Source organism: Plectropomus leopardus, chromosome 12, assembly GCF_026936395.1.
Source record: "Plectropomus leopardus strain MGB_pleo_1.0 chromosome 12, ASM2693639v1, whole genome shotgun sequence".
NCBI classification, from domain to species: Eukaryota; Metazoa; Chordata; class Actinopteri; order Perciformes; family Serranidae; genus Plectropomus; species Plectropomus leopardus.
This window is the reverse complement of record NC_142187.1, coordinates 28,155,588-28,168,462: the sequence shown is the minus strand read 5'-3', so window position 1 is coordinate 28,168,462 and position 12,875 is coordinate 28,155,588. Positions and strand designations below refer to the sequence as shown.

General features: G+C 38.1%; 1 protein-coding gene across 1 annotated transcript in view; it reads right to left on the bottom strand.

Annotated features, from left to right (window-relative positions):
• Window positions 1-468: 468 nt before the first annotated feature.
• LOC121951945 (MAM and LDL-receptor class A domain-containing protein 1) overlaps window positions 469-12,875 on the bottom strand; it is a 34,996-nt gene continuing 22,589 nt past the window's right edge. The window contains exons 32-47 of the mRNA XM_042498445.2: window positions 11,975-12,097; window positions 10,993-11,092; window positions 10,631-10,790; window positions 9,699-9,813; window positions 9,433-9,576; window positions 8,275-8,462; window positions 7,731-7,896; window positions 6,257-6,475; window positions 4,937-5,115; window positions 3,768-4,005; window positions 3,343-3,502; window positions 3,130-3,244; window positions 2,845-2,965; window positions 1,442-1,538; window positions 1,286-1,361; window positions 469-1,188 (exon numbers count right to left, since the gene is read on the bottom strand). Coding sequence (XP_042354379.2) covers window positions 1,087-1,188; window positions 1,286-1,361; window positions 1,442-1,538; window positions 2,845-2,965; window positions 3,130-3,244; window positions 3,343-3,502; window positions 3,768-4,005; window positions 4,937-5,115; window positions 6,257-6,475; window positions 7,731-7,896; window positions 8,275-8,462; window positions 9,433-9,576; window positions 9,699-9,813; window positions 10,631-10,790; window positions 10,993-11,092; window positions 11,975-12,097 — 2,303 coding nt within the window. The 3' untranslated portion in view covers window positions 469-1,086. The remainder of the gene's footprint in view (window positions 1,189-1,285; window positions 1,362-1,441; window positions 1,539-2,844; window positions 2,966-3,129; window positions 3,245-3,342; window positions 3,503-3,767; window positions 4,006-4,936; window positions 5,116-6,256; window positions 6,476-7,730; window positions 7,897-8,274; window positions 8,463-9,432; window positions 9,577-9,698; window positions 9,814-10,630; window positions 10,791-10,992; window positions 11,093-11,974; window positions 12,098-12,875) is intronic.

Here is a 12,875-nt window from a genome sequence, read left to right as displayed (position 1 = left end):
CATCTGCACCTTTTAATGCATACCTGAATATAATTACATCATAACATCATGTAAAAGAAAAACGTAAACAAGCGGTAAGCTACTATTATAAATATATAACCATAACTATATATATTAACCCTTGACCTTGCATGCTTGTTCATTTTTTGCCTTTTGTTACTGTTTTGTAATGCTTTTGCCACCTTGCAGATCAGGTTTAATAAAAAAAAAAGCACTTAGTCCCAGTCCTCATATGATATCAAAGAAAATATGGACAACTGACTATTTATAATAGTAGCCTACTGCAAGTTTACTTTTTTAAACATTAAATGTTATTGCATACAAACTCCACCACTCACTGCCAGCTGCAGTGTCTTACTTTGATTTGCAGACTTTGCTCATTTTTTTTCTCCAAATGATTGCTATCGTTGGTACTTAGAATAATATAAATCACTGAAAATAAAAACGATTAATCAACATCAGTTATTTGAACATTAGTGCTTTTTATTCAGAATATTCACAGTTTTTACATCTACTTGTATTTGTTTACAGTGCAAAACTGCCACATCCAATATATAGCTTGTATATATGTCTCTGCCTTTAACACAGCCGAAGAACATTATGCGTCTGGGCAATGTAACCACTGCTACAGAGGCATAAAAAAAGTTGTGACTTCATCTTCAGCAGAACAGAAATACTACATCTTTAAAATATAGATTTTATTTTTAAACACTGTAGGCTTTAGGTAAAAATAGAAATCAACAACGAAAATAAAACGAGTTACCACAGGGTTTGATTCCATTTTATAAAAATGAGTTTGTATTCTGAATATTCCCTAATCTTCAGTCAAGGGGTTGTAAAGTAAGCAATAACTACATTCAAGTAATTAATAATCCAGCTGTCATTAATAAAACTAAAGAGTCACTGATACTTTCTATTTGAACTGAATTTCCATCCTTTGATTCATTCTTCTCAGCATGATGCCACAGTGACTACCATCGACATTTCATCTTCTAAATAACGGTTTTAATGGAAATCAAATATCTCCTAGAACACAGGCAGAATTTACAAACTAATACATGGTTTATAGAAGTCAATTAATCCGAATTAAGCTTCAGATATAGCCACTGCGGCGTCATTTTCATGTGGTGACGTATTATACAGATTGTTGAAGAAGGAAAAGTCAGATTCAGTTCCATGTTGTGTGTCCTGGGAGGAAACAAATACATGTATATATATTTTTTTAATCATCTGGGCTCTGTGAAGGCTGGACGACATGTTTTGTTAATGAGTCTTGCTTACTTACTTGTATTTTGCAGTCATAGAGGTCAAATGCAGCATTCTGGTCGAGTGCGTCGTCATTTATAATTGTCGGACCATTCCTGAGACACAGAAGCAGAAATGTGAGCTTTAAATCATTATATTTCATCTAAACAAATTATTCACATCAACAATTACGTACGTTTTGCGACACCTCCTGTTCAGCATAAAGAGGAAAAATGAGATGACGATGCCAACCAGCAGAGTGAGACCAACAGCCAGACCTGCGGACAACATCACTGCAGACCCAGAGAAACATGATGAGAACACTGAACATCACACTTTCCAACATTTTACACTACACATCCCAACTTAAAAGGCTAGAAACACCTTACTTTTGAGCATTTTCTTAAGGAATTGTCTGATTGGTTTGTTCTATTAACATTTTTAAAGAATGAGGCTAGGCATGGCCAATGTTTTTTTTTTTAACAAAAAAAGATCACAATGAAAAATGAATTTATCCCACATGCGAGTAAAAATTTTGTTAGAATAGAATTCTTGAGTTAGGGCCAAAAACATGACACGAGAGGTCAGAGTGACCTTGACCTTTGACCACCAAAATCTAATCAGTTCATCATGGAGTCCGAAAGGACGTTTGTGCCAAATTGAAGAAATTCCCTTAAGACTTTCTTGAGAAATTTTATTCACCAGAATGAGACGGATGGAAGGTCACAGAGACCTTGATTTGACCACTAAATTCTCATCACTTCATCCTTGACTCAAAGTGGACCTTGAATATAGTTTGAATATTCTGTTCATGAAAATGAGACGGATGCAAGGTCACAATGACCTTTACTTTGTCCACCAAAATCTAATCAGCTCATCATTGAGTCCAAGTGGACATTTCAGTCATATTTGAAAAAAAAATCCCTAAAGGTCTGCTGAAGATATTGCGTTTACAAGAATGAGACCAACGAGGTCACAGTGACCTTCACCTTTGACCTATGACCACGAAATTCTAATCACTCAAACCTTGAGTCCAAGTGGACGTATGTGCCAAATCTGAGCAAAATTCCCTCAAACAGTTCTTGAAATAAATATTGTGTTCACAAGAACGGGAGAAATGTACGGACGTATGGACAGACAACCCGAAACCATAATGCACCCAGCCTCAGCTATGGAAGAACGAAAAATGTATTGGCTCCTTTGCGCCTAATCTTTGCCATTAACTATATTGATCAGGTGTTATAGGGAATAACTATTGATCAGATTTTACTTTTCAGTAAGAAAAATTGGTACGGAGCTAAATGCCACAAACAGAAAAGTGAAAACTAAAAGCACTATGAGATGGACAAACGTATTGTTGGTTTCTGTGTTTTTTTCATGGAATTAGTTGACAGCATGAAAAAAAAATGGATAACACAAAAATATATCAAAAAATATTTCAAGAAATTGCTGCTAAAATGGGCAAACTTGGTGATCAAGTCTGTAGTTAAAATCATATCCACAATTAATACGAATAAAGCAGAACAGGATTTTTTATTTCTCACAGCTACAGAATTATCTTCTGTTCAGTTGAAGTAGTCGAGGAGGGTTTCATGTTACCGTTATTAGTGTCAGGAGGGTCAACGGGGGGCTCAGAGTAGCAGCCGCCGGGGAGGATGATGATGTCATCAAGAGCAACATCCCCGCCTACATTCATCCCCCTCTGATACACAAACACAAACTGGCACAAAGAAACGAGTGTTCAAATACAGCACAGCAATCAGAAAACACCACTAAAATCTGATGTTATTGATTAATGTGTCAATAAAAGTTACCACACTATAAAAGTGACTGACACTTAACACTATCTGCATTTAATATGATGAAACCAAAGCTAATTATTACCCAGAATGCTTCTGTATGTTTAACAGACACGTTGGCCTTCTGCCACTTGTCTCCCTTGTTTCCGTTTTCAATCCATGTCAGATTCCCTTCTTCATTTCCTCCAGCATGCATTTTTCTACGCGACAGGACAGCACAAATTTAAAATGATAAATGTTATCAGAGCACAGTGCATGTTTAATGTTGCTAACTCATCAGGCATTGACAAACAGATACCTGTCGTTTATGTAAACCCTGAGAGTCCCAACGTGGTTGCCATACATGTGGTACCAGAAGGTCAGACAGTGACCTCTAGTGGACGGCTGGAAAACATCGCTGATCAGGAAGGACGTGTCTCCCCACTCACCCACTGAGCTGTCCACATATAAATAGTAACCTGGTGGAAAAATGGCAAAACCACAGAAAAATAACAAGAGAAAGAAGCTGATAATAAATCTGAGGACACTATCGGCGGACAGCCTGTCACTCAAAGTTGCCGGTTGCTTAATTATAAATTACTTTAAGCCTTCATAAAATTTGAAAAGCACTTTTGATATACAGCTGAATCCAAGGCATGACGTTTCTGTAAACTTACATGAGTTAGATTAAATCACGCTCCTGTTCAAACACAGAGTCGCAGTGTTACATGAACGTGTTATTACCGTGTTTCGAGTTGGTGGTGTGGTCCACACTGGGTCCAGTGTTGGGGTTTGGGGAGTCTCCTCTGCCGCGGAGCCAGTCCCCCTGGTCAGTTTCTCCTCCCAGGTTGCTCCAGCCACACATGTTGGTCTCAAAGTCACAGTGTCCCGGAGGAGGACACTGAGCGTCTGTCAGCTGGACATCATCAAATGCCATGTCTCCCTCCTGGGTGGGACCAGCCTTCACACCTTCCACCACGATCTGAAACACAGAGAGAGCTGTAGATATACAACGATAGAACCTGCGGACTGTAAGTTTTAATATATATAATTAATCAGTGTTACAGAGATAATCTTAATCCCATTAGATCACATTCTGTCTCATTTTGACAGTTTTAGACTGAAAATATCAAAAAGAAAATCATGGAAATTAATGGAAATCCATTAGTTTATATAATAGTTTTGTCTTTATAGGGTTGGCTTGCAAAAAAAAAAAAAATTATAACCATTTTGTTATTCACTGCTTCACATTCTCGGAGCATAGTGCATACTCTGGACACAGATGGAGCAGCAGACCACCAAGCACAGTGAAAATGAAACTCAACTGCTCATTGCCTTGGTTCTGAAAAAAATGCATCAACTTGTCTATATGTATATATATTACAAAAGCACACCTAACAAACAATAATAATAATAATGGATATCAATATATGCCACTGGATATTTATATTATGGTGGGCTGCCTCGAAAAATGAATGAGAAGGAAACTGTGTTATATATTGTTTTTTAAACATAAGAATTTTTTTTTCCATTTCTTTTTATTTACACATACTTTTAAAAAAAATATATATAATAACAAAAATAAGATGTGATATATGACAAAATACTTTTAAAACTTAAAACAATTTTTTTTACATCTCATTTTTCTGTCCAGAAAAATACTTATTAAAAATAATCAAAAGAAATTTATACATATTTTAAATACATTTAATCAAAAACACTGCCATTCTATGGTAATGTGAATAAAGTATAAAGTGAAAAGAAACGCAAATAATCAGGGACACAAAAAGCTCAAAATTGCACTTAAGTACAGGACTTAAGTAAATGTACTTGATTTCCACCTTATATCTCTTTTCCCAAAATAACCCTGTATTATTACCACTCAGTCTTTTGGGCGGATCGTGGTGACTCACCCTGTACGGCTGAACATGAGGCAGAAGTGATGCCTGAGCGATCCTCCACAGCCGGCCTTGATCTCCCGTCTGAGAGAAAATCAGAGTCTGCTTCCCGTCTTCACTATGCTGGTAGACGTTCAGCGTCCCCATGTCTCTGCCATACATGTGGTACCACAGCTGCACACAAGCTCCTTTTCCTGAAGGACCAGGGGACAGAAAAACAGATCAGATGACTGAAACATCACAATGATAATCCAGGGTGCAACTTAAAACCCTTAGATATCCAGATATTTTTGTTGTATTTGAGAGAAAAGCCTCAGTGGGGTGTATCTAAGCACATTTACTTCAGTACTGTGATTTTAAAGGGGCTCTAAATTCAGAGCAGGTGAGATGTTTGCAAACGGTTCTCAACATGGAGGTGACTGAGCTGCCTGCTAGAAACTGACGGGACTAACTCCACACACAGCTTTAAACGACAATGTTTAAATTAAACTGTCAGTTCTCTGTTGTAGGAGTTTAAATGGACTGAATCAAGAGAGGACTGTGAGAGGGAGAGTGATGGAACAAGGGGCTAAAATAAAGGAGGACCAGGGGAGAGAGAGGGAGAAGCGGTGCGAGGAAACACATCAAAAATGTTTTAGTATTGAAAACTATTATATATATAATATAATCCTCAATAAAGGATTATATTATAGTTTTCTTTTACGGTAGAAATTCAGGTTTTTGATCACCTGGGTTTGGGCTTGGCCTGACCATATTTAGTATTTCAGTTTTATGCTATTTTATACTTCTACTCGTGACATATTATACTTTTTTAACTACATTTATTTGACTGCTAGAGTTAGTTTACAAATTAGGATGTTCCATAAAGAGCTTATAATATATGAAGTATTTCTTATTGTAAGTATTACAGATTTAGCCACTGCATTGAGCACTTTTATTTTTGATACTTCAAGTACATTTTCCTGTATATGGTTAAATATTTTTACTGAAGTAATATTGCCAGTGCAAGTCATCACTTTACACTGTTAAAAAATTAATTATTTAAGAGGCCACTTTATTGGGCAGAGAAAGGAGATATTTATCTCGGAGCTGTCCTGCGGGACGCTACAATCACACAGCACTCAAATGTCTTATCAAGTGTCTCTACTGAGACATTTGATAAATGATTTTTTTTGTCCTGTCTTGGTGCGACTCAGTGTGTCGAGGGGTTGTGAGATATACAAAAAAGTGTAAGCTGACTGCTTATTCTGAATTTAATTTTTGTTTATGGTGCTAAATGTGGGAAAACAACAACACACACACACACACACACACACACACAGGTGACTGTCTCACCTGCAGGGTACAGAGGTGAAGACATTTTAGCCTTCTGGCCGTTGCGGTCGTCATTAGAGGAGGGCAGGCAGTAGTAATGGCCCCGGGGTGTGTTGGTGGTGTGGTCGCTGTCGGGCCCAGTGTTGGGGTTGTGGGTGGAGCCCGACTGTCTGACCCAGTCAAAGTCATCGGTGGTCTCTTGCTGCCAGTTACAGCTCCCCTCCTCGAAGTCGCACATATCTGCAAGGTAACGTTTTGAACTGTGTTATAAAAGAGTGCATATATTTAGCAAAGTATTGCTGTATGCAAAAACACTGTATGGGATGGAGTCTTAGTGGGATGTTAAACAGAAAGGTTGTTAGATAAATTGGCTAAATAATAATAAATAAAGAAGAGACCTATTAGAGGACGTGAAGGAGGACGACATGGTTGTGTAGATATGAATCACTGAGGAGAGAATAATACTCATCAATGCCTTTTTTATATTTTTTCTAAAGAATCTTGATCTTGCAAAAATATTTACATACGGAAGTCAGCAAAGTAAGAGGAAATACAGTCTAAGGTCGTCGTTACCAATCTGCATTGATGACATATTTCATGGATATTCCATATTACATTCAATAAAAATAACTGACCAAAGAAGCCAATAACTGCAGAAAGTTAGACGAGCAATTTGAATGAATTTTGAGCAGATTATTTTATGTGAATACTTTTTCCGATATGTGTTTTTCTGATATTTTTAGGAACTTTTCTCTGTCATTATTATGTATATATTGCTATTTTTTAACAATCACACATGCTTATTTGACATTTTTTTGCCACAAATTCAGTGTTCTCTTCACCTTGAGCTTTGGCCATTGTTCCATTAGGTTTTTGTTTGTTTCGGCTGCATACTTTTGTAATGCAGGATGAGGCTGTTTAGCAGAGGCTAGCAGCTCTGAGAACATAGCTTGTGTTCAAATATCACTGTGCCCGTATCCTTTGAGTTTATATCTTAAATAAGAACCTAAACTTTAACTGATATTGATATATCCACCTTTTCCCCCCACTTAATTTCTGTGATCATTAAGTCTCTTCCGTGGTGGAATTAACATCATATTATGCATACTCTTATTGTGACGGCCCACCAGCAGATGGAGACAGGAAATACAATGAATTTATATGTACGTAATATTCATTAATTGTGCAAAACAAGAAAAAAAGCAGAGATTTTCATTTTAAAGCTGATATTGGCCAATACTGATGAAATGCCAATATTATCAGTATGTGGGCCGACTCTGATAATTCCTTTTTAAGCCAATATCAGCCAATACAAATAGTTTGCTGTTATTATCGTGCATGCCTTATTTTTTTGTTTCGTACACCCCTTAAAATGAAAAAGGTCTTGCGACGACCCACTTTGGTGACCCCTAATGGAGGTCAGTTCCCCCAGGTTGGAAACAAATGGTCTATCTACTGAACCAACATTAAGTATGCACAGTTTTTCTCTTATTACCAGAGGCCGGACATGGTCCACTGCTGAGGGCGATGTCATCGATGGCTATGTCTCCCGCCTCTCCCCCCACCGTAGCCTCCAGAATCAGTTGGTGGACTTCCTGCAGGGTCACATGGCTCTGCACCAGCAACCACTTGTCTCCCTGATTTCCTGATTTTTGCCACACCTACAGGAAAGACAGGAGGCTGATTCACTCGTCACAATGAGGATGTGAGGAGGTTTTTGCGACACCATGGTACACGCTGAAACTGTGCAGCTTGCACTCAACATTATACAACGTATTAATGTTATTTTGCAATCAGTGTTTCACAACTTTGTGAAAAGTATAATAACAGAGAGAAAACCCTGTGGGAGCCGACACAAATATTTCTCAATCAACCTCACAGCCGTTTTTCTAACACTGTAGTAAAGGGAAGTTCTATGTCCAGACTCAAAAAACAATCATTAATGAAAAAAAGTGTCCCTCTCTGACCTCTGTGTATCTCTATGCTTAATAAAACATACAATAAACTAAAAAAAAGTTATAATTTCCTGCATGCTTTACCACAGTTTTCTTCAAGTGATCAGCTGTTTGCAGAAGCATCCTTAAGGAGCCCACAGTCGCTCCAAACATATGGTACCAAAATGTGAAACAGTATCCTTTTTCACCAGCAGGTGGCAGCAGAGAGGACTTCAGCTGGGCCATGTTTCCTTTCACACTCGGAGGGGAACTCTCGATGTAAAGGTATTTCCCTGTGAAAGAGCATACATTTGTACAGCATTTGTACTTTTGGTACAAAACGTAATTAAGATTTGCACAACACTACTTTTCAGTTATTTGTGTAATATTTTAGAAGAATTGTTGTCTAAAGATACTTTGGAATAACAGTGACCTTTGCTAGTATTGCAATATTTTGCATATCAATATTGTATCAACACACATACGCCATGCATAAATCTTTTAATTATATGAATTATTAATCCTGCAAATATAAATTAAACCTTTGACTGCCTACTAGGTGTAACAAAATCAGTCGCCTTTTCAGTCCATTTTTCTGCAATAAGAATGTCTAAAATGAGATGAACAGAAAAAATTGTTAACATGTTTTATCTAGTGAGACAATGTCTTCCTTTAGGGACATAATTTGCAGTTAAAAAGGGTTATAAATCACGACATATATATTTTCACAATGCTCTGCATATTGCATAACATTCAAAGTTGCAAAAGTATTGTATCCTGACTTAACTGACACAATAAAAAAAATGGTGCCCATAGTGATTCCAATCGATTAATATATTTGCAGAATCTGGAGGCTGCAGTACAAGATGTTGGTATCGGAAGTGTTCTGGTTTCCGTTCGTAGTCCATTTGAAGTCTGAGTAGTACTGACATATCATGTTTGAATTGCAGGGAACAGTCCGTGTGTAAAAATGAAATGCTCTGGCAGAGATGCTATTTTGAAGCCCATCGGCTATCGTCTCACAATGACTTCGCTTTGTATTAGAATTGAATTTATATGCACATAGCTGTTAATAGAGATTAGTCGAAATGAGTGGAGCAAGGGCAATAAATTCTTGGTCTGAATATCAACCGACTTCACCAGATCAAGCAAAATACTGGCCCTCATCCCCCGAGGCTTTATCGTCATCAGGGGACAGCTGATGTTCTCAGACATTGTGTTTGGGTGAATGCTTGTCTAAAGATAGTTTGGAATAAAAGTGACCTTTGCCAGTAGTGTGGTCCCCAGCAGGCCCAGTGTTTGGGGTCTCAGTGGGACCAGACCTGCTGATCCAGTCCAGCTGGTCCTCAGCCCCCTGAATCCAAACACACAGCCCGTCTTCAAAAGAACAGCCACAGTCCGACAGAGCTGAGGAGGGAAACATAAATCAAAAATGAACCACTCGTCCTTCTTGATGCTTTCACCTTTATGAATATGTCTCCTTTATGTCCAATAAATCCACATGTAATGTTGATGTACAGCTTACTAACCTGGTGGTTGGTAGGATTTTTCACAGTTTAGAAAAGAGATATCATCCACAGCAACACTGTGATCTCCAGCAGTAGAGTCCGTCTGAGTCGCTCTATTCATGCCACTGAACCAAACCTAAGAATAGAAATGATTATTATTGCAGAATAATTGTATATTATAACACTGAGTGGTGTTTCGAATATTAAAACTAATACAACATTCCTGCGATAAATACTGTCGTCATGAAGGTTAAAAGTTGCTTTTTTGTTCAAAAAGATGTTTATGATCACTTTAGCAGCCAAAGTGATGGTGCTCGTGAATTACATCACACTATACTGACAAGTGTAATATTTTTTAAGCCATATTTATATCAATAAGGATAGATTTAATATTAGAAACACCACTCAGTCTTATTCTATACAATTATACAATACTGTAATCTCCAAACTCTATAGTTTTTTTAGATGCATGCACTTAATAAACTGGTGACCTGTGTTTATTCATACATATTTAGCAATATAGCACATACCAACAATAATACAGTAACATGATTAATATACTTTTTTAAAATCACATTCAGATATACTGCATATGATAGATACAGTCTACTGAAATGTTTTTAAATTACAGTAAAGAAGAATTACTTGACGTGTTCAAATTATATTGTATATATACATATTTTCACAATGTGTGTTTATGTATTTAGATGTAGATTCGCTGTGAATTAACAGTCGGGATTCTTGGTGAGTTGTTGGGCCATCACAAGCAGCCACAACAGTCCAAAATCTCCCATCGGTATTGAACTGGATTAAGATGTGGTGATTGTGAAGATCATATCCCAATTTAAATGTTTTATTGTACTCATCAAACCGTGCAGAGGGCCCTTGTGCTCTGCATGCAAGCTTCTTAAATTAAAACAGTTAAACTGTTCGATGGATCCACGAGCACACACCTTATAAGGCTGCTGGTGCAGGCCTACAGGCAGAAGTTCTGGGGTCCAATCGGAGACAGTGTTGTGACTGCGTGACCACAGGATTGCTTCACTCCCCTCAGCTTGCTGCATAAGCACTCTGAGTGACCCAGCACTCTCTGCACTGATGTGGAAGTGAAACCTGCGTTGAGGAAAGAAGGAAGGAAGAGGGAGAGAGCGTTGGATTGGGAAGAGAGTTGCGTGGTAGAAAGATGGGGGCGGGGGAGAGCATTGAGCAATTCATACTTAAAATATTTGACTGTGTATCAAAACAAATATCTTACAAACATGATAGGGATGATAACGAGAGAAACGTGGTCATCAGCATTGTGGTCATCACTTACAGAATCTGGCAGTAGGGGGATGAGGGGGGGAGTGAGGGACTCTGGAGTCGGGCCTCACTCTGTTTGGACTCCCCATTGAAATTCACTCTCATGTAGTAGCCTGAGAACGAAGGAAAACACCCTGACTCGACAGTTTTGACTCTTAACTGCAACCCAGTCACCACAATAAATGCTGGCACTGTATGTTTCTGCAAGTCGCGGATATATAACATTTGTGACGTTACAATATTATGTAGCAGATATATTAAAACTTTATGTTTTTGAAATGCTGCTGTTAATGTGGTTATGTTTCAGCAAAAAAAACACTTGGTTATGGTCAGGGAAATATGTTTTGGCTTCAAATGCTCTGTTTTGATGGTACAATCACAGCTGCAAATGCCCTTGATTTCTTGCCAAAAACTAAAATTTAAGGGTTTTGGTGGCACAGGAACCACTGGAAATGCTGCCGCTGTCACTAAAAAACAACCGGTTTCGGCAGTTCAATCACAGCTGGAGATGCCGTCAGTTTCTCGCTAAAAAGCAGACTGTTTGGAGGCATAAGTGCATCTGGAAAAGCCACAGATGCCTTGTTTTAGAAAAGAGCTGGTTTAGTGGCACAAAATTATGGCTCTTAATTTGCACAGATGTCTTGCTACAGAGCAGTAGATATTGTTGTTTGTTTGTCTCCAACAGTGGTCTGCAGCCATTACGCCTAGGTATTATGCCATCCACCATGCCCTCCACCTCCCAATGACAAATTAAGTTTTCACAGATGTTATAAGAACTAAGTCCGATTAGAAACTTTTATATATGTATAAAACACACAAATGCAACAGATCTGTGTTTTGCACGAACACACAATGCCAACATTTATTCTAGTGACTGGGCTGCTGACGAGCGTAGTTATAATGATGTGAGGGCCATGTCATCCCTCTAATTCTATTCCTGCGTGTCCATTAAAGTCAACAAACTATTCAATCAGTCAATCAGCCACTAAAGTCACCTGTGTCTGTAGTGTGATCAGTGGGTGGCTCGGTGTTGTTACTGGCTTTCTGTCTCTGCCACCTGCTCGCTCCATCACTAATGTCAGTCCACTGGCACTGGTTACTCTCAAACGTGCACGGACCTGAAAGTTTTGAGAGAGACATGAGTAAAACTGCACAGCAAATCACATGCTTTTGCAAAAGTGTATTGAAACAATCTGCATTTTTTAACATTTTGTGCAACAAAGGAGAAGAAGAGTCTGTTACTCTTTTAAGTATGAACTTAAGATAAAACTAAACAACTGTCATCACAACTTGGATATACCTTTTATTATACATACAAGTTTATTTTGGTGACATTAGATTCGAGGAGGCAAAAACTAATCTCACCTTACAACTACTGTTTGGGAAAAGTGTATCATACAGCTAATCAGGTTACCTGATAATTCAACATATGAAAGGTCAAAACTGTGAGAAAATGAAATTAAACTAAACTTTCTTACCTGCTTAATCATGTTCTTGGTATGCATTACATCTGGCGGGAATATACTTTCTCAATCAGTGATCACATGACTAAAGCCACTTTCCCACCGCACAAAAAAAAAACAGCTAACACCTGCTAACATCTGGCTTTTGTATTTAATGGGAAAGGTTACAATTGGCACTCCCTCCTGGGTCAAGCAGCTTCAATTGGCAGAGATGGAATTACAACACTCGGTTGGATGTTTTTATTTTAGCCTTTTTGCCGGTGAGATGCAATGACAGGCTGCTATACAATACTGTCCGTCTCTGCTCAAGCAGCACTCAAACAAGAGGGACTGATTAAGTAACGCATATCAAAAAGAAGTAGACATTGTGAAAATTTCTTTGTCTTCCATGCTGCTTTCTACTGTTAACTAACATTTTTTCCAGCCAATCTGT